This window comes from Neolamprologus multifasciatus, chromosome 8 (assembly GCF_963576455.1).
Source record: "Neolamprologus multifasciatus chromosome 8, fNeoMul1.2, whole genome shotgun sequence".
Lineage (NCBI taxonomy): Eukaryota > Metazoa > Chordata > Actinopteri > Cichliformes > Cichlidae > Neolamprologus > Neolamprologus multifasciatus.
Window position 1 is genome coordinate 26130311 of NC_140446.1, and position 20925 is coordinate 26151235.

At 40.7% G+C, this 20925-nt stretch overlaps 1 protein-coding gene across 2 annotated transcripts in view; it reads left to right on the plus strand.

Annotated features, from left to right (window-relative positions):
- The window catches only part of dnah9 (dynein, axonemal, heavy chain 9), a 223534-nt gene that overhangs the window by 58783 nt on the left and 143826 nt on the right, over positions 1 to 20925 (plus strand). For both annotated transcript variants that reach the window (XM_085171014.1, XM_085171015.1), the window contains 5 exons: positions 5666 to 5822; positions 6747 to 6851; positions 12058 to 12215; positions 13578 to 13716; positions 17233 to 17520. In XM_085171014.1, coding sequence (XP_085027140.1) covers positions 5666 to 5822; positions 6747 to 6851; positions 12058 to 12215; positions 13578 to 13716; positions 17233 to 17520 — 847 coding nt within the window. The remainder of the gene's footprint in view (positions 1 to 5665; positions 5823 to 6746; positions 6852 to 12057; positions 12216 to 13577; positions 13717 to 17232; positions 17521 to 20925) is intronic.

Below are 20925 nucleotides of genomic sequence, written 5' to 3' on the forward strand. Positions count from 1 at the left end.
AGGTTTCTCATCTGATAATCACCGTCTGATGCTTTGGAAGAATCTTCATTTGAATCATTATGCACACCCACCACAAGTAAAATCTTTCAGATCAACTCTGCATGGCCACTGTGCCAGCTGCTGGTTTGTTCGTGCCCACATGTTTTTGCAGGGTTAGTTAAACTACAGAGAGTTGAATACCTGCCTCTCAGAGTCCTTTTGCGAACCGCAGTGTTCGACTGTATGGTTTTCCAAGCTGACCAGTATTCCCTTTGAAGCTTGAACAAAGCATAAACAATGGGCTTTGATGGCATCATCAGCGGCCGTGGAGCAAGGCTTCACCATATGGTGCATGCCCTCGCTGTGACTCACACAGTTTGCCACTGGCTTTCATTGAAACAATGGACCACAGACCAGGGGGCGAGGTGTCAAATCCTTTAATCCATGACTTGAGAAAATGGCTGAAGGAGTGTTTGCTGCATGAATTGTTACACAATTCTTCACATCAGAGTCAACAAGAGAAAAACACAACCTGACATCCACCGGCACCACAGTAGCATAGAGTAAAATCCACGTTTTTATCTTAACACTACATGCAGATTTGTATACTAACTAGAGATGGACCGATCCGATATTACGTATCGGTATCGGTCCGATACTGACGGAAATTACTGGATCGGATATCGGAGAGAAATAAAAAATGTAATCCGATCCATTAAATATCAAAAAAGCTCCTCACAAAACTTGCGACATGGCGTAACTCGGCTCATAACCGTAGCACATCAGAGCAGTGTGTCACATGATAGAGCGGCTGTGTAGCCTCGCTACCAAACCGGCATTTCATCTCCGAGGAAGTGATCCCAGAGAGAAGTAAAGCAAGTGTGTAAGTTCATCTCTGAATGTTTGTAAAGCATTCCCATGTTAAGCTTAACAACCAATATATGGAGCGACTGCCTCTTCTTGCTGCTACTTCAATGGTAAAACTGCTTAATGATCAGATGATCGGCTTTTCTGTCGCGAGTCCGTCTCTCTTCTTAGTTTTTGGCCCACTTTGTGCCAGAAAGAGGAAACCAGCGGCTGAACAACAGCAGCACGTTTAAGCTTGATCAGCTGTTGTTAGAATTTATTTAATATTACTTTCTACACCAGGATCTTTTTCTACGTAGCTGACGGCTGGTAACTGTGCAGGGGCGGATCTAGCAAAGTTTAGCCAGGGGGGCCGATAGGGCATGAACAGGGAAAAGGGGGAACAAAGACATACTTTTCTTTCTTATTCTCATTTAAAATGTCTAGCTTTTAATAAATAATTATCTGAATCTTACACCCAAAGTTTTAATCTGATGTAAAATATATAGAAGTCCATTACTGTATATAGTAACTGTTAAGTCTAATATACCCTAGTAAGCTAGACTACTTTTTCCTTTGGGAAGGTACCATCTGTGCAGTTTGCAATTCTGTTGAAGAAAGATGTTGAATCTATTTAATTACTCTTGAAAAATAATTTATTTCTGTGCATTTTCCCCCTGCATCAAATTAAATTTGATTACATCGATTAAGCATCATGAGGTGGAGGGTGGTTCCCTATTTTTTTTTTTTTTTTTTTGCTGGGAGTTTTAGAACCCTACTGGTTAGGTTGCTTAATATTTCTGCTAAGTACTCTTTAAAGTACCAGAATAGGGAGGATGGAGTTGATTTAAGTTTATTAGATTGATCAGTGTTGCTGAACTATGAAATATTTTGGGCGCAGTGTATTTTTTACATACAGTTATAACAGAATAGCTTTAGTGTTGTTATTTATTTAAACTCGAGTATGAACTTATACAAAATGCAGCAAGATATTAAAAAAACAGTTTTATTGATTAAAAAACACTATATCGGATTCATATCAGTATCGGCAGATATCCAAATTTATGATATCGGTATCGGACATAAAAAAGTGGTATCGTGCCATCTCTAATACTAACATATCTTAAATGGTTAGTTTATCTAAAGTATGAAACCCTTATCTTTATCAAAGGTCATCAAGTTTATATTATATGACATTTATTTTGCAATTCAGAAGAACTTTGTTAGAGATGGAACAAAGCTGTGAGATACGATGCAAGAGGATGACAAGGCAATACAAAAAACCTATAAATATGATTTAGACTAAATCAGCAGCACTGTTGTAGTGCAGTACAAGCTATGAAAATCAGTCCTTGGACACACAAGAAACCAATGCACCCTGAGAACTGGAGCAAGACTGAAAAGATGTCTAAACAGTATTTAGATTTAAAAGTGAGGGAGGAGGCCCCGGAGCAGACCCAGGACACGCTGGAGAGATTATATCTCTCGGCTGGCCTGGGAACGCCTTGGTGTTCCCCCGGACAAGCTGGAGGAGGCTGGAGAGAGGCAGGTCTGGGCTTTTCTGCCTGGACTGCTGCCTCTGCGACCCGGTCCTGGATAAGCAGAAGAAAATGGATGGATGGATGGTGAAAGATGGAAATATATTTTTCTGTAATTATGGCAAAAAAGAAAAATACATCTCAGAGTTTACTACAGAATCATTTATTTATACTGGCTTTCGTCAGGCTTGACTTAGCACCACACGAACCTCGACCTGCTGAAGGGTTCTGGTCAGAGTAACCCTGAACTTCGCAGAATAATAAAAATGTAAACAAAAAAAAAAAGTCACAATGAGACGGGTGGTCCATGAGGTAAAATGTATGGATGAGGGATCACTCCATCCATTTGTCTGTAAGACCTCTGCGAACTCTTCAGGCAGCCAGACTGCATGTAGCTTCTCCTAGCATGTAGGAACAATAGTTAGAGGGCACACTGGATGTTGCATTAATTCACTTCATCATCTTGTGGTTAAAACTGGTACTACAGGAAAGTACAACCTGGCCCTATTTCAGCTTAAGTTGATATATCTTTAACATGGCATATTTGGGGCATAAGGTCATACCAGATATTTTTTCATATACTGTTGATAGCCTTAGTACATTTTGAAAGTTTTTAAGCAATCTTTCAATGCTGCGATTTACAAGTCCATTTAAAAGACACTATTAATTTATTAATTACCCTCTCATGACAAATCAGAATGCTTTCTGTGACAAGGCTCTACAGCATCGGTTTACATGAAAGCAGGCAAACAGAATTTCTTAATTACTGACATTGCTGCGTTTATCAAAGCCTTTGTCACTTAAGATTTTAAACATTAATATTGTCTAGAAGAAATCTGAATTCTTAAGCAGTATGTGAATTCGTTCACATGACCTCTGTGTGATTATGTACCACACGGTGGCTATTTTCAGTCTGTTGTGCTCACTTTCTGCAGCAGGATAATTAGGCTAAAGGAAGTGACTCTAATCTATAACAGCGTGTATGTTATCGGCGTAATGTTTGCACTCACTCAATACTCCAAAGCTGCACCATTATGCAAAATGTCAACCCCCCCACCCCACACACACACACACACACACACACACACAGGAGTGGAGGGAGAATGAGTCAGACAGGTAGGCTGATATATAGCTGTTCTTTTTAAAGACACTAATAAAATAAGTCACCTTATCGCAACCCTGTTTAGTTTCACTCTTTCCTATCTTGCTTTAGTTATTCAGTGCAGACCATCCTTATCCAGCCTCCTTGATGACTTAGTGTGAGATTTCTGGCCGTATTTTAGCGAAGAGTCATGAAGCCGATTGGCTCTGATACACTGTATACAGATGGCGTCATTTGTCTTCTCTGACTTCTATCTCTCGTTACGCTTCCCGATATTTTCCCCCTTCCATACATCATCTATTAACCAGCAGCTTATTAAAACAACTGCTGTGTTGCTATTTAAGGCAAACCAGCGTGTTCACTGCTGATTGTCACTTCGCATTCGCAGTGCTTCTGCTTTTTATTGACACTAGCTGGGCAGACTGTTTGCTAGTCCTGACAGGTTGTGGAGCAGAAGCAATCAATGGTGTCACTAATCAGCCTGTGTCATAATCAAAGCACAGGAACAGATTATATTATCATATAATAAAATTATGTACAGTGACAGCTGAGACAACACCACGACATTGTCAGTGCTGGTTATTGGACAACGCAGGGTTGTTTTTTGTCATGTTAATAGCTGCGTGCAGTTCTTGTAATGCGGTGGCGGAAACCCAAGCTTTTTTCTCCTATTGTGCATTTATTATAAGAGAGTGTGGATGATTTAACAGGATTGTGTTGTTGCAGTGACCGGGGAAGAAAGTCCTCTGCGTTCAGCTCTTTCGCTGCGTGCTGGTTCGGTTGTGTGAGGGACAGGAGCATTGTTCTCAAGTGAATTGGTGTAATGTCACGCTGATCACTGATGCTACTTTGTCTTTTGATTTGACACGGAGGACTTCAGTGTCTCATTTAGCCACCTGTAAATCATGCACTCAGTCCAAATTGTGGTTTTCATGCTTTGAAGACAATGTCTTTATTCAAATCCTTATTATGGTCCTCAGACACACAGGCAGCAACGTGCAGGTTCCCACACAGAATAGTATGTTTTTGTTTTCTTATATCAGTATTTACAGTAGTGCTGGTAGCTGGTAGCACCTATACAGTCGCCCTAATGCCGGGCTCGCACTGTGTGATTTTGTCAGTCGCGCGATTCAGCTTCTGCTCAAACTGCACGATTGACTCGCAGGGGTTAGAAGTTCGTAGGTCACGATGCAGGGTCTCACACTATACGACCCGATGCTCTGATGCGACCTGAGTGCTCACACTGTGCGTCCATAAAATGAAGGTTATAACAGAAATTCTGTCGCTCGCTCTCCCTCTCTGTCTTTCACTCACACAGACACACACCGCCATCAACTTTGCTAAATTGCTAATGAAAAACATGATCAGCTGTGATTGAGCAGCAATGTAAATCCAACTATTTTCACGGTTGTTGTGGTCGTGATAATTTTGTGAGGCCACATCAAAAAGGCTCGGATGAGCTTTCCAAAGTTCTACAAGTGCCTCCATCGCTTGTGTCCAGATCACACGCTGCACAGCCGTGCTGCTCCGTCTTTTTCGCTGACGTTTGTGTTTGCGCACGCGCAGTGTGAGAAACTGCGGTGACACCCTCACGACGGTTGCAAGGATTTCAAACAGGTTTGAAATCCTCGCGACCAAGCGATTGATGATCGGGAGCTGGTCGTGAGGCGTTAATCGCTTCTCGTTACCCCACGTATACTACACGATGCATGACGCACGATGAAGGCCAAAATCGGGCCGATCGCCAAAACGGTCGCACGACTCAAAAATCGGCTCAAAATGGACCAAAAATCGCACAGTGTGAGCCCGGCATAAAGCAAACAGTGGCAAACACATTTGTTCAGGTTACTGTTTACTGAAAAGCATGTTCATGCACACTGACATACCCATGCTAAAAACCTTGGGCTCCTGCTTGTGTTTTCACCGCAAAACTGAGTTTTGGCCAGAATTAGCAACTGTGAAGTTTCAGTTCCTCCGCATTCATTATTTTGACACATAAAAATATAGCTCTGTAGTTAGCAGCAAGAGTGTTCTGGGTTTAAACTTGCACAGAAGCAAGAGCCTTCTGCAGAGAGGTTTTACTCCAGAAACTGTGATTTCATGTTTAAGTCTCCCATCTTTGTGCTCAACCAGAGAACCGACTTATATGGATGTGCGTGGACTGTAGTAATGCAACTAGAAATATCTCCACTATGTTTAGATGCTACATCACACTGACTCAGTCCCTCCACCTGACAATGAGTGGAGCTCCAGCTGGGCCTGCAGGCACGGGGAAGACTGAGACTACCAAAGACTTGGGACGGGCCCTGGGAATCATGGTGTACGTGTTTAACTGCTCCGAGCAGATGGACTACAAGGTGAGCGAGCGTGCATGAGCACAAGCTTCTGTGTTTGAGCCCACGCACGGAGCCAATGTGCGTTCGCAGCATGTGTGTTTCTTTTCATCTTTGCCTTTGTCAGCGATATGGTATGCATTTGTCATTAAAGTTGTCAACCTACCTTTATGCCCTTCTCTTTTCATCTTTCTTCTTTTCATCTTCTGTTTGCTTTCCCCTTGAAAGAATAGCTGATTAAGTAAACCCCCATTGTTATTGCTTTACCAAACCTTGTCAAAAACCCTTCTCTGTATTCAGCCTCCGCCTGCCTTTATTATGCTTTTATATTTCACTCATATTTTCTGCATATTGAGGGGTCAACGGAGACATAAACGCAATCTTACAATCCAGCTTGCTCCTGCTTCCACTAGACAGGGGAATCATTATATTATAGAGGTGTCCGGCACACCTATAAACTCCAAAGCTCTTGTGTACAGATAGATGTGCTAATACACATGTGCGCTTGAACATTTCGCAGAGCCCTGCATTATTAGTCATATTGAGTTACGCACATACACAAGTTAAACCAATCCTCCGGTCAGCTCCAGTCCACGTCAAGGAGGCTTCGTTCCTTCTGCTTGTAATTGGAGTCAACCGCCTGCTTCATCTTGGTCTCGGGGGGCTGTTCACCTGCTCTCAAGCCAGTGTTAGGGGCAGCTGTAATGTGTGCAGGCAATATTTTAGCCTTCTTTTTGTTGCCATCAGCCCCTGTTTTTACTAGTGTGAGGCTTTGTTGGTGTTATTATTCACAAACTTGCATGTCTCTGTAGTCGCTATGACAAAACAGTTTTTTCATATGTCTTCTGTGTAATTGCTGATACATATGTGTCTCCCTTTCCACGTCTTACCAGTCAGACTGGTCTGAATCTGACTGGCTTCTGAATATTTGTCTGTTTGTGTCCACAGTCCTGTGGGAACATCTACAAAGGCCTGGCTCAGACAGGAGCTTGGGGCTGCTTTGACGAGTTTAACAGGATATCTGTGGAGGTGCTTTCTGTGGTGGCTGTACAGGTACGATTCCCTCCCCCTCAGGTATTTGCAGGTGGAGTTGATTGAGAGCGCCGTGTGTGCATTTTATTTGTGGTCCAACTCAATCAAGCTCTAGTGAAAAGCCCTTGAAAACGCTGCTGTTCGAGGAAACGGCCTCTTCATAACCAATTGCAAGTATAATTTTCTCAGCTATAACACTAATCTACCAAGGCTGCCACCTTTGCACCCCAGAGCTTCTTTATAATTGGAGCCTTCTGTGATCTGATTTGAGAGTTGAAGAGGGAAAACTGCCTCCCCAGCTTAACTTTGCAACATTAGTAGCAATCTTTGCAACTCAGATGGACTGACATGAAACACTCAGAGAACAGATAGCAAAATATTCTTTATTTGCCAACAAAATGTAGAAAAATCATCTTACAGTTTTTCCTGATACAACTGACCTTCAACCTGGCCTTTTGTCATCCATAAATTAAAAACAAAACAAAAAACACCATAATATTTTTTAACCTTCTAACATAATCTTCAGTTTTCCTATAATTCAGTTATAAATCACATGATACCCACCCAAATGCAGGCTCTCAGGTAGGCAGACGTTTCAAAAAACTAACCTTTATTTCAGCAAAAGCAAAGTCCAAGCAGTGATGAGCAGTGGAAGTTAATGGAAACTAAAATACAAAACAACAAAGAACACGAGCTGAGATAACAGACACCGTGACGAGGACAAAGTGAACACACGGGACTACCTCTACACAAGATGGGTAATGAGACTCAGCTGATAGTGATCAAAGACAAGTCAGGAGGGAAAATAATACTAAATGCAAGACGCTAGAGACAAATAACTCCCAAAATCAAACAGGAAGCGAGGAGTGGGAAGCACATGAATGAACTTAATATGAGGGAACTGACAGAAGAGGATAGAAAACAAAACAAACTGGAACTAAGAACTCAAGACTCAAGGAAATACATACAAGCATACCAGAAGCAAATCTAAACACTAAGTATGCTGAGAATAAAAATGAAAATAACTACATAACTACATAAATTCAGGAACATAAACTCAGAAACACTGTGTCAAAGACCAAGGATGATTGACACGCCGTTCTTCATTAAAATCTGTGTATTTTTATGCTTGACGTTGCATCGTCTTGAAAGTTTCTGTATTCATTTTATGATACATGCACAAGGTGGTTCCAACCTGAGCCAGAAAAAAAGAGCTGAACAGCTAAAACCAGTGCAAAATTTACTGTAGCCCCTGCAGAGACCACAACAACAACAACAGATGGACAGAAACATAAGCGCAAATGAATGTTCCTCTTAATAATATAGTGCCATAGGGCAAACATGCTAGTTGTGTCACTGTTGTGTTTACAGTACAATTGGGGAATTGGATAAATATGTTGTGATTGGTTGGTGAACAACAACCCATTACAGCGCAATTTAAAGTGTTCACTAATAGGAACTGGTAGGTCGTTGGACTGCTTTCCATCTTTTACAAAACAGGATAAAGATGTTTATCTTTATGTTAACATAAAGATGGTTAACATAAAGATAAACCATCTTTATGTTTACTGTATGTTTACATGTCTGATTAATTGGTTTGAAAAACAAACAGTACTTCATAAATGTATGTGGGGAACCTGACAGCTGTGCACGTATTGTACCCATAATTTTGGGCAGTATATTACAACCTCAGTGATCCTCCAGGCCTAAAAATGGGGGAACTGCTATTTACACATATGCAGCCTGAAAAACTATAAGGCAGGATGGAAAAATGGACTATAAATAACTAGGGAAATTTAAATTAGTAGTACTGTTTTACCTGTTTTGCTGATGCCCATCCACTTATGTCCACTAATAAAGGTAAGCTAAATCATTCGTATATCAAAAAGGTCTACTTTGATTTGGTACTTTCCCAGAATTGGAAAACATATAAAGTCCTCGCAGCTTCTCGCTTTGTTTTTCCAGAGCTGCACATGCAAAGCTCCTCTGTTCTCTCTGTGCCACTGCACAATCACTAATTAGTGTAAAGAAAGTGGGTTGCGCTACATGACTCGAGTGCATGAATCGAGTGCACCATTAAATCGTATTGAATCACCCCACCCCCACAGTTGCAGCATCCACAGGGTATAACAACATTTTCTTGAAAGAAGCCCTTGGGTAAAGTCACATAGTGGCCAAACCTGGTTTTCAGTTGGTCTCACTGATCTCAAATGGCCTAAAATTGATTAGTGAATTAACGTTTGTGCTTCACAGTAGGGTTAATTATTTCCCCAGAAGAAGCTGGGATAGTGCTCTTTTTTACTAAATGGAGCTCTGTGAATGACCTGAACTGATCATTCTTTATAGTCATGCTCCTTTTCTCTCTTCACTTCATGCAAAATGACACATGTGGAGAAAAAAAAGACTCTACACCGAGCATCGTATACTCTGCGTGACCTACAGTAGCTAACCCTCTGAGAACAGCACTCTTTTGAGAAATCAGCCATACTCTGCGTGTTTCAGCTGATGCTAGCTTTTCAGCTATCCTCGATCAAAGAGATCCTCTCCCTGTGGTTTCACAAGTCCCTGTGCTGTACTCCAATCCTGCCTACCGTTGGTCCTGACTCTATCTTCATGCATGTACACTACTGTCAAAGCAAAATGTACACAGTTGATAAGGATGCTGATTGCGATCGTGATGATAATGGAGATAGAGCTCCTCAAAGGATCATTATTCACCCCTAGACTTAGCAGTCACTCCTCTGCCCTTCTCCCTGTAGCAGAATTGAAAGTCAAGCAGTCTTCCTTTGTAAGCCATAGAAGTCTACAGTACTTAGAGAATTTTAAAGTGCCAGAAGAATGAATTGGTGTTGCGTGGTGTAATGAATAATAAATCACGGTGGCTCCTACGTGGAGAAGTAGACCCAGAGAATGGAGGAGCGTCAAACTCCTGCTGCGAGAGCTGGCAGCCCACTCCAGCGCTCAGCCTTCCTGAGAGGAGCCAACACAGAGCCATCTCCCACCATACCACGCGCACCTAATCCATCTTCTTACAGATGGATTAGGTGCGCGTGGCATTGCACAGTGACAAACGTGGCTGAGGCCTGGACCAGTTCTACATTAAGTAAAGCTGAAACCAGCCAAAGGCCTGCAGTTGTTATACCATGGAGACGGCTTGGTGGGGCTCTACCTCAGTTACATCAAACACTGAATGTGTTTTATTTTGTTTTATTGAAGCCACCAGCTCCAGAGAGGAAAAACGAGGAGCTGGACCTCTCTGGATCATACCTCTTTTCTTGAGCTTCTTTTAAATGTGATTTTTGTGTTTTCCTTCCCTTCCTATCCCTGTAGGATAGCAGCGGTGAGCTGCTGCCATTTCATATAAAACACAAGCTCCTCTGATGTTGTCCTAAAAACTTTTATTTCTTCTTTTTTTTTGTCTGATGCAGCTTCCCTGTTTGTTTTTGCATTCCCCCCTCCCGCCTCTCCCCGTTGCGTTAGTATGACTGAGTGATCTGTAGCCGAGTACTCATCCATGAAGAGATGTTCCTCCTCTTTCCAGCTGTCGACTCGCTGTTCTACCGCTCGCATGTTAAATTCATAAAGCTTCTTACAGGCTGGGATTCAGAGTTTTAGGCCGAGACACACACACATGCACGCACGTATACACACTCACAGAAAGTTCATTTCTGATATCTCATTCCCTCATAATGTAGACAAGCAGGGCTTTGGTGGTTCATCCATCCAGTGAACCCTGGCTGATAACATGCTCATACTATTGATGAAATTGCGTCCCTTTGCAAAAAAAAGTTGCATGCTGCATAACAATTTGACAGGCTGTTGCAAATCGACTCTGCTGTGTGCTTGGTGATATTAATAATATGTTAATGAGAGTTGCACTTGATGCCGGGATATCAACTGTGTTTCAGGTAGTTTCGGCTTGGCGTGGTTTGGTAGGGAGCCGGTGGCAATCATAGCTATTACCCGCACGTAGATTGGTTGGAATTTTTCTTACAAAGGTGTGTCAGTGAGGCCGCCATATTGGATGAGCGAGCCTGTATATTTCTCAAGGCAGACATGCTGAATTTTCATCCAGCTTACCAGCTGTTAGGTTTGTTACAAATGCTATAACTGTATTCATATTCATCAAAAGTTGATTTTCAGTGTTCCAAAATAGAATGTTTAACTATTTAAACATGATCCGACCCCATTGGTTTACTAGGGAACCCCATGGTTTCCCTAGTAAACCAATGGGGTTGGATCTGACCCCATGGTTTCTCCAGGGTTAAAATGACTGTAAAGACGTGTCCACACCGCAAGAGATTTATAGCGACACGGTAACCAGAAACCAAAGAGAGTGAATATTTGGGGAGTTCCAGATGTGTGACTGAAGAAACTACCAATGAAAGTGAGAAATACTGTTGACTGAACAATCATGGCACCATGGACCCAAGTCCTGCAGGGATAGCACTGTTGGGAGAGTAGTTGGCCAAAGATTTTTTGACAACTATTGGATGGAATTCTATAAAATTCTGTACAAACATTTTTGGTGCCTAGAGGATGGATTATGGAAACTTTGGTCACCCTCGAAATTTCATTAGTGCCTTGAACATGTAGGAACCTGACGGTATTGAATTGGAATAACTGTGCAAAGATTGCATATTAGCACTTCTGATTCAACACATTCGTTGATGTATGTAATGATTTGATTATGTATCCGTGTTATGCTTTGGCATGTATGTAGTTGGTGCATTGTCATGTAAATCCTCCGTAGACAAGTCCAATGTCTGTTGGTCACAATAGACAGACACTCTGTCAGTTTACCAAATGTCATGGCTCTGACCCAAGCGGGCACTAGCAGACACGGATGCAAAAAGTATACAGTAACCAATGCTGTACTAAGTAAAAGTGAGTATTAGCAGTTTAACATTCTCATTGTATTTTTTCATTATTATTCATTAATTAGCTTAAAAATAATTTTAGCATGCCGTTTTTTAAACTGTGACCAAAAAGCCGAGCAACACCATGTAATTTGTCACAATGTATCACATGATTTTTACTTAAATGATGATTAAAAACACATTTTTGTGTTTGTTTTTTTAATTGTGGTAGACAGAGTGTGCCCTTTTTACTGCTTGGGAACATACACTATATACCCCTTTAATCCTCAAAAATGGGGCTAAAAATGTTTGTGTGTTGGCATCCAGTTCCAACAGTTAATTCCATTTTGTATTATCTTTGAAATTAGGTCAAAAGCATCCAAGATGCCATCCGCGATAAGAAGCAGAGATTTAACTTCATGGGAGAGGAAGTGAATCTTTGTCCCTCTGTTGGCATCTTCATCACAATGAATCCAGGCTACGCTGGCAGGACCGAGCTTCCTGAGAATCTCAAAGCTCTGTTCAGGTAGGCCAAAAGATCTTCATAATGTGCACGCTTATTTGGATCATTCAGCTTGATCCTTTCATTTATTTCAGCTGGGTTAATCCATCTGTTAATATTTAATCCTGGGTTTACTCATGCATCAAGAGTACAAGTCATACCAAAAATTCTGGAAAGAGTCCAGACCCCGAGCCACTAAAGTGGTTCAGACTCCCTAAGTCTATTTACTCAAATTACTAAAATTGATACGTAGGGACTGTTTCTTCAGCATAATGTAGGCCTAATGAAAAGTGCCAACTGTGTTTTCTGTGGATTATCAGGAGAACATGTTTGCATGGACAATGCAACTTTTGTACATTCAGGTGATGATTGTGTGTCATGGTTTAATCTAAAATATCACATAACTAAGGCTGACTAAATATTAAATAACTGTGGGAACTCTAACTCTAAACTCTAAAAATAACATAAAGGTAAAAAACAACAAATCAGGTTAATGTTGGAGTGGACATTCACTGATAAGCTGTGTTTGCATACGTGTTACTGGAGAAGAGCTGTGCCACTTTTCTTAAATAATTGTAATGGATTCAGACCTGTATTTAAGTTGACATTGTTCTATTTTTTGCAGTGTTTGAACAATATCCCTATAGTGCAGTGAAAAAATGTTTGTCCCATTCCAAGTAAACACAGAGTACAGTTTTTGAATGATGATTTCATTTGTTAAGAGAAAACAGTATACAACCTGTAAGTGCCTCCCTTAAACTAACTGGCTTTGCCACCCTTAGCAGCAAAAACTGCAATTAGGCATTTGCGATAACTGGCAATGAGTCTGTCTTTCAGATCACTGTGAAGACAATACTTAACAGAATAGTTTTAATTCAGGGTTTCGAGTGTGTGAACGGGACTCAAACCTTCCATAAAGTTCAGCTTTTCAGTCAATCAATCACGGCTTTTTTCTCATTAGTCCGCAGGGCTGTATGTATGTAGCCCAGGTAGTAGACCAGGACACCTATTTATCGGAAGGTTTAATCCCTGTCTGCTCAAGTTTGCATGCTAAATATCCTTGGGGAAGATACTAACACCGAGTTGCTGTGTGATGCATCCATCGTAGTATGAATGTGTGTGAATGGTAGATAGAAGCACTTACACAGAGCACAGAAAAAAGTGCTCGTATGGATGGGTGAATGAAGCGAGTTGTGCAAGGTGAGTGCTCAAATAGAGTAGAAAGAGCTACATAAGAACCATCCATGATGTGCTGTAGTGTAGGTGACAAAGGATTTCTCCATATGGCAGCCATGTGGAAATTAACAGCAGTGTTTTTTCTCTTTTTTTCCATATGGGTATGAACAAACAACTTAAAGTCACTGCCTTCTTTACATTTGTACACAGACCTTGTGCCATGGTGGTGCCGGACTTTAAGCTCATCTGTGAAATCATGCTGGTGGCTGAAGGCTTCCTTAATGCCCGGGTCCTTGCTAGGAAGTTTATCACCCTCTATACGCTGTGCAAAGAGCTGCTGTCTAAACAGGTATTGCTTGCTTCATTCGATGTAACACAGCTGATGTGGTTAGTAAAACCCAGATACATTTCCTTTTATAAACTGAGCAGCTGACACAAAGTTCTTTTTATAATTGCGGCTTCTGATAAAGGAATGACTCAGAGGCTCCACACAAGAGCTAACCTTGTGACCAACCGTTCGAGTGAAGTATCACATGCATATAAATAAGAAGCTGCAAGGGGTTTGGATGTTATTTCATCAACATTTTTCTTTAACCCTTTAAAACTGATCGGAGCGGGCACGCTCTGTTTTGCATAACTATTTTTAAATCCCGGTAGCACTGCAACCACGTAAGCTAGCGCAAAAAAATGTTTTGCATATGAAACCAGAGGAGTTGTACTTACATCTTATGCCATCAGCTTGTCCTCGGTCACAGTTTCCTTCCACACATAGCTTTGCAAAAACTGCATAAAAAGCGCTTGCAGCAACACAAACATAATATTCCAGAAACACGCTTTGCTGATCCGATCAGCTGTTCATAACACTTCCTATGTTGGAATAGACGTCAGCGCGAACTTTCACATGTCCGCCATGACCTGCCCGAAACCGGAAGTGACGTCATTTTCGCGGAAATGTAGTTTTTTACCATCAGGACCTCATGAGCCTATACTGGTGTTTTTAAAAGTTATCTTTGACTTTATGACTTTCTGTGTCGTTTCTGGGATGCTTAGGACTCATATTGCACTGCTGGAAATAGTTTATTTTGATGCATATGCTGCTTTTTTGCAAATTTGCATTATAATATTTATTTTCGTTTTTCCTGCAGTATATAAAAATTGGTGTATTTCAAAAATAAAACTACGAAGACACTTAAAATAAATTTCCTGTGGTGGGAAACTATTTTGTGCAACTTTTTTGTATTTACAGTTTTGAGGGATAAGCCTCTTAAATTTCTCTAACTAGAAATATATGTTAAAAAAGCAAAAACGATTTTCAATTTTTTGTAGTTTATTGCACTTTTTTGCAGTTTATGTAATTACTATGCACTTAATGCATACATATTATTAAAATATGGGTTATAATGGTTGTATTGATGTATAGCAACTTGAAATGCTCCCAAAAATGGCTCCACAGCATGTACAAATATAATATAAGCTCTGGCGGACTTGGTTCTATGGTAGGTCTTAAAGGGTTAATCTATTTTACCCTGCTCCTGTTTTACATGTTATGCCATCATTTTCTTTATTTAAAAAAAGCAATAAAACCACTCACAGTGCTGACTAATAGCTACACAGGAGCTCCTTAGCTTAGGTAAGTGATTTTATGAGCCCTCAACTCTGGATGAATTTCCCATGACCACAGGCCTGTTTAAGTGTCATAGCACACTAATTTCTTTTTACGGCTGTTTTATGAATCTCTAGTTCTTCAGAAATGTTTTAAAATTACCTTTTTAGGTTTTCTTTGCCTGGGTTTTCCAACATTAGCAACTTAGGCAATGAAATGAAAAGATAATGAACAGACTGCTTCTCTAAGCTAAATTCATATAAGGGCTGAAACTGCAAATCAATGAAAAGTGCAGATTCAGAAAACAACTTTCTAAAGCTTAACAAGTGCCTCATAATTGTGGCTTTAATATTACAGAAGTTCTGCTCCATGGGCTTGTGACTGGCCATGAAAGTGGTTTTAAATGATTGTATTTTCATTTACTGCTTTCTCCATTTCCTCTTGACTCCTTTGTTCTTCTGTCCTTTGTGTTCACTCTTAGATATTCTTCATGTTTCTGTTTGTTTCTTTTTTCCTTTTTGTGTTTTTTTCCTTCCTATTTTTTTTCCTTTCCACTTCTTGGGGACTGTGGCTCAGGAGATAAAGCAGGTCATTTAGTTGGGCAGGTTGGTGATTGAATCCCTGACTGCTCCAGTCTGCATGTCAAAGTATCCTTGGACAAGCTCCTGCTGCGCCCATTGGAGTGTGAATATTTTCATATTGCATTCACTTGACACGTATTCCTTCATTCATTTGTTTACCAGAGTGATGGTGGAAAGACGTGTCACTCATATCTCATTTTTGTGTCAGCGCTTTTTGCCAGATCCATCCATGCTGTACACGGCAGCATCATTAATTCCCAAAGCATCCAGATACCAACCACTTTTCTTGAGTTGACACTAGGGTGGGCAGTTGTTTTTGTTTTCATATCGTCCTACTGTATTATCATCAGAATCTATGATAGACGCATTTAAAATATAGGCAATATCACAGCACAGTTACTATTTTTTACTTGTATTCTACTTTATTTTATCAGTGTATTTAATCAGAGTAACTTGGGACGCAGGGCTTTGTACAAAACATTTGATCACCTTCAATTTACTGTTGAATCACGAATAGCTGTTAGATTGCTGGGTACCAAGAGCCCAGCTGATATGATCAGACTAAACACTTCAAGTGCTGATCAACAGAATATGAAGCAGCAGCAGATCTGATAGCTACATGACAAAAAATCTATGGCTTTATCTTTTCCTTCATTGTGAAAACAAGGGGGGTTAACAGTTAATCACAGCACATATTGATGTGAACCTGGTGGTTTCTTTCTATATTTAAGTGTGTGTGTGTGTGTGTGTGTTTATTAATATCTTTGTGGGAACCAAAAATTGGAAATTTGCTATACTTGTGGGGACCAACAGCCCTTATGGGGACCAAAATCCCGGTCCCCACAAGTTTGAAGGCATTTTTGAGGCTCAAAATGTGGTTTTAGTGTCAAGGTTACATTTAGGTTATGGTTAGCTTTAAGCTAAGGGTTAGAGTTAGGCATTCATTTTTGATGGTTAGGCTTAGGATAAGCAGCTAGGGAAAGCATTATGTCAATTAGATCAGCGGTCTCCAACCTTTTTTGCGCCACGGACCGGTTTATGCCCAACAATATTTTCATGGACCGGCCTTTAAGGTGTCGCGGATAAATACAACAAAATAAAACTAGTACCGGTACCGAAAAAAATAAGATTTATTCATAACACACGTGAAAAGACCCAGGAAAAGCGAGTAAACGATAAAAACGATAACAAAATAACGCTGAAAACCGATAAAAACCCTGAAAACTATACATTTCACACCTGAGCCTCAACTCTCGCGGCCCGGTACCAAACGACTCACGGACCGTTACCGGTCCGAGGCCCAGGGGTTGGGGACCGCTGATTTAGATGTCCTCACAAAGATATGAAAACGAGTGTGTGTGTATGTGTGTGTTGCCTTACTCTCCCATGTTATTTGGAGAGCCTCTGGATGGAAGTCAAAAAGTGTGAGATATTATACTTCTGCCATTATGCAAATGCCTTTAGATACAGTCATCCCACACAGGTGGCAGCTTTAGATATGTTCTAAATTGAACTTGAGGTAGTATAGGTTTTTACACAAAGTCAGAAATGATCAAGTTGCATATTTAGTCTTGTTATTTCTCTAAGATTGAATTGCTTAATTATCCTCCATAAAAACATTTTTTAAAAGGTGATGAGCTAAAAAGGTTCTAATAAGAGCGGTGTGTGTATATTTCTGTAGGACCACTATGACTGGGGTCTCCGAGCCATCAAGTCAGTCCTGGTGGTGGCCGGCTCTCTGAAGCGAGGAGACCCCAGCAGAGCTGAGGACCAGGTGCTAATGCGAGCTCTCAGAGACTTCAACATTCCGAAGATCGTGACCGATGACATGCCTGTTTTCATGGGACTAATAGGAGACTTGTTCCCTGCCTTGGACGTCCCCAGGAAGAGAGACCTGGACTTTGAGACGGGCGTGAGGGAGTCCATCCTGGACTTGAAGTTGCAAGCCGAGGACAATTTTGTACTAAAGGTGTGGTTACTCCCTGACAGTCTTCGGGGTTATCTGCTGCAGTTTATCCAATTGTATTTTCATTACAGCTGAATAAATGAAGGACCCGTATGAGTGTAAGTCAGTTGCAAAGCTCAGGATGAAAGCAAACATAATCACAAGTTGTCTGAGAAGCATGAGCCAGGTCCCCAGATGGGGGGTTTCATCTTTAACAATTTAGATAGATATTACAGTTGTAGCACTTTCATTTAGATTGATCTTAGTTCTTTCCAAAAGCGGTTTACCTCATGTCATAATGTTCCACTGGGAAATACACATTAGTGTCAAACAAGACACCAGCATCTGGATGAATTGGGCAAATATTGCTGAAAACCAAGGAGAGTTCAGGTGCCCAAGCTGATGACCTAATTCTAGTCATTATATTACATACAGATACACACATACAGACTCTCAATAGAAGGCATTGTATGTCAGAGACAGATGTACGCAGGACCAGGGGAAATAAGTGCAATCTGCCTCAGGTCAAACAGACACGGAACCACATAATAACACTCCATCAATGGAGGCTCGCGCTGCACCATGCCACTTAACCCTGACATTGTGAGAGCCAGCCACAGAAATAAACAAAGAGGAGGAGAAACAGAGCAAGAGAGGGAGAGAATTGCAGAGCGGTCAATAACAACCGTCCACACCCAGAGCCTGAACTTTTACTGTTTGTGTAGCAAACCTTTTGATTTCAGACCGTTAAGGGGGGAGGGCAAGAGCATACCTTTAGTGTTAGCCTGTGCTAGCATTAGTCCTCTGCACATCAAAGCGGTAATCAGCCAGGGTCTTTGAGAGTGCAAAGCTGTCTGTGCTCTGGCTGAATGGATGTGGAGAAGGAGCCCCAAGAAGCCGGGTCGATGGCATTGATTGGGTGTATGTTAGAGCGGAAATGGGGAGGAAATATCTTTCTCTCTTTTTTTTTGTCTCTGTCACTCTTTTTTAAATCACTCTGTGGTGTCCACGCATACTGAATGTGTTAACCCAGAAATGAAGAAGTCTGAATTTTGGAGCCAGTTAATTTGCCGTTTCTGTGGTGAAAGAAAAGCAAACTATTTAGATATTTTATTTCTAGTTTGTCATTTAGGTTAATTGACAACATTTTCAACAGCACATTGTATTTAAAAGCAGTGTATTGCTGAAACATTAAGCTAAAAAGCATTGTGTGTTTAGGGTCATGTGATCCTAAAAGAGCACTCCTGCAAACTTAATTAGAAAAACAATTAAAAAATAGAATTTTTAAGTCTCCTCTCTCTTTATGTACACAAAAGAATACACACAGATCATCCACAACACTGATACTTCAATTCAGTTCAGTTCAGTTGTATTTATATAGAGCCAAATCACAGCAATACACATTAGTGTTAAACAATCAAAATTAGGGATGGGTATCGTTTAGGTTTTATCTGATACCGGTGCCAAATCGGTACTTTTGAAACGGTGCCGGTGCTTAAAGAATGGAGAACACAAAATTGGTCCAAAAACCTCTCATGTTCAGCTGTTTTTTTTGTAAAAAGATAACAATGTTAGCCTTTTCTGCAGCTATGGGGCATATATGGTATCACTCTGGGCTGGAAGCAGTGCTTAATCAATGGAAAAAACACAAACTTTGTCCAAAAACCTCTCATGTTTAACTGTTTTCCACTTTTTCTTTGGTCATTTTAGCCTTTTTGTCTGATAACAGGCACCACACCCGCAGTAGATGCGCTCGCTGTGAGGTCTCACAGCAAGCTATCAAATACGGCGCATTTCTCGGCTTTTAAAAAAAACGCTATGCATCGCCAGGTGTTTCATCAGATTTGAGGTGTTACTTCCTTTGACAGTATCACAGTATCAGCTTAAAGCACTTGTTGCAGCTGCTGAGTTTGCTTATTTTGCTGTGAAGTACAGCCAGACTTTTGACCACTTCACCTTGGGCATTTTTAATCTGTAGCTCTGCTCTACAAGAACGTACGTACCTGGACCCGCCTACTATCCTTGGAAACGTAAAATGATTGGCTAGAATCTAAAATGTATCATTCCATACCAGTTGGTGGCGGTAATGCACCTTTCAGTTGTTTGCCAACCGCCAATACAAATGTAAGGAAGAAGAAAGTGTATCACAGCTCAGGAAAAAAAAGCACCGAAATGTGCGCTGCTTTTCAGTCTGGTTACTACCGTTTATGTCAGAACCGATACCAGTACCCATCCCTAATCAAAATACACATTTAGCAAAATATGTAATTATCAGTGCAGATTCTTTAGCACTTCTATCGTCTGACAGATGACGTTGATCATCTCATTGTGAGCTGCAGGGACAGAAACCTTGGATCCTAAAATTCACTTAGGTGTTACTTGTATTCATACATCTACGGGGCAACCCCAGTGGCCTCAGACTCAGAACAGTTTGGGTGACATGAGGGGGAAATGCATTTTTATCCCAGTGTGTCAAACAGCGGTGCTTTTGTTATAAGAGGTGAGTATTGCAGATATGTACAAGGTGCCCATTGGCACTGGTGCCTCAATGCATCAGTGCACAGCAATATTGAGAACCGGGCTAATGGTCCTGTTTTAAAGAGTCTCGATAAGGAGGCAGGAAGGGTGGCGGTGTAATAAACAAGTTTCTCAGCCAGGCTACAGTTCATATCCTAATTTGAGAGTTTTGTGTTCTGCTTTCTTGTTTCATTTTAAAGTTACTCCCTCATTTTTACTCACTTTGTACTTTTTCCTTTGTGACTTTGCTTTAGGTACCAATAACTTCATGGCCTGGGATAAAATAGTGATACACATTAGCAGTGCGCTCACCCTGGATTTTAAAGAGTACGAGAGGACTGTGCTTCATGATAGTTATAAAAAGTACTAAAAGTAGTACAGAAAACTTTCTATACTGCATATATTATGATGGATTAAATCTATAAAGTATCAAAGAATTGTCTGGAGGAAGCACTATACAGCTTTAATGTTATAGTTAACCAGTGTAGATACAGATTACTGTGGGGAAAAAGTATCCTTTTAATGCCATAAACAGATTTGAATGAGGGTTTTTTTATACAAAAGGTGAGAGAAAAAGCGAAAACATATAAATATGTTATAAAAGTGGCGAAAGTGTTACAGTAAATTAGGTTTATTTGTGGCTTGAAAGTTGTGTTTTTTGTTGGCTAGGTGCTGTTGAATTGAATGTTTGGCTGGGGGGGCAAGTCAGCTAGTGAGAGAGCTGGAAGCAAGGTGTGTGTGGTGCTGGTAGCTTGACTGAGACACAGGGAGACAAATAATGTCTTTCACTAATGAGCGCCTTCTAAACAAGACAAGTAAACTACAACCTGACATTTAGTATTTTGTGTCCAGTCTTTAGTAACAATCTTCAATCGTTCAATAAGAGCTGAATTATAGTAACTTGATTAAGTG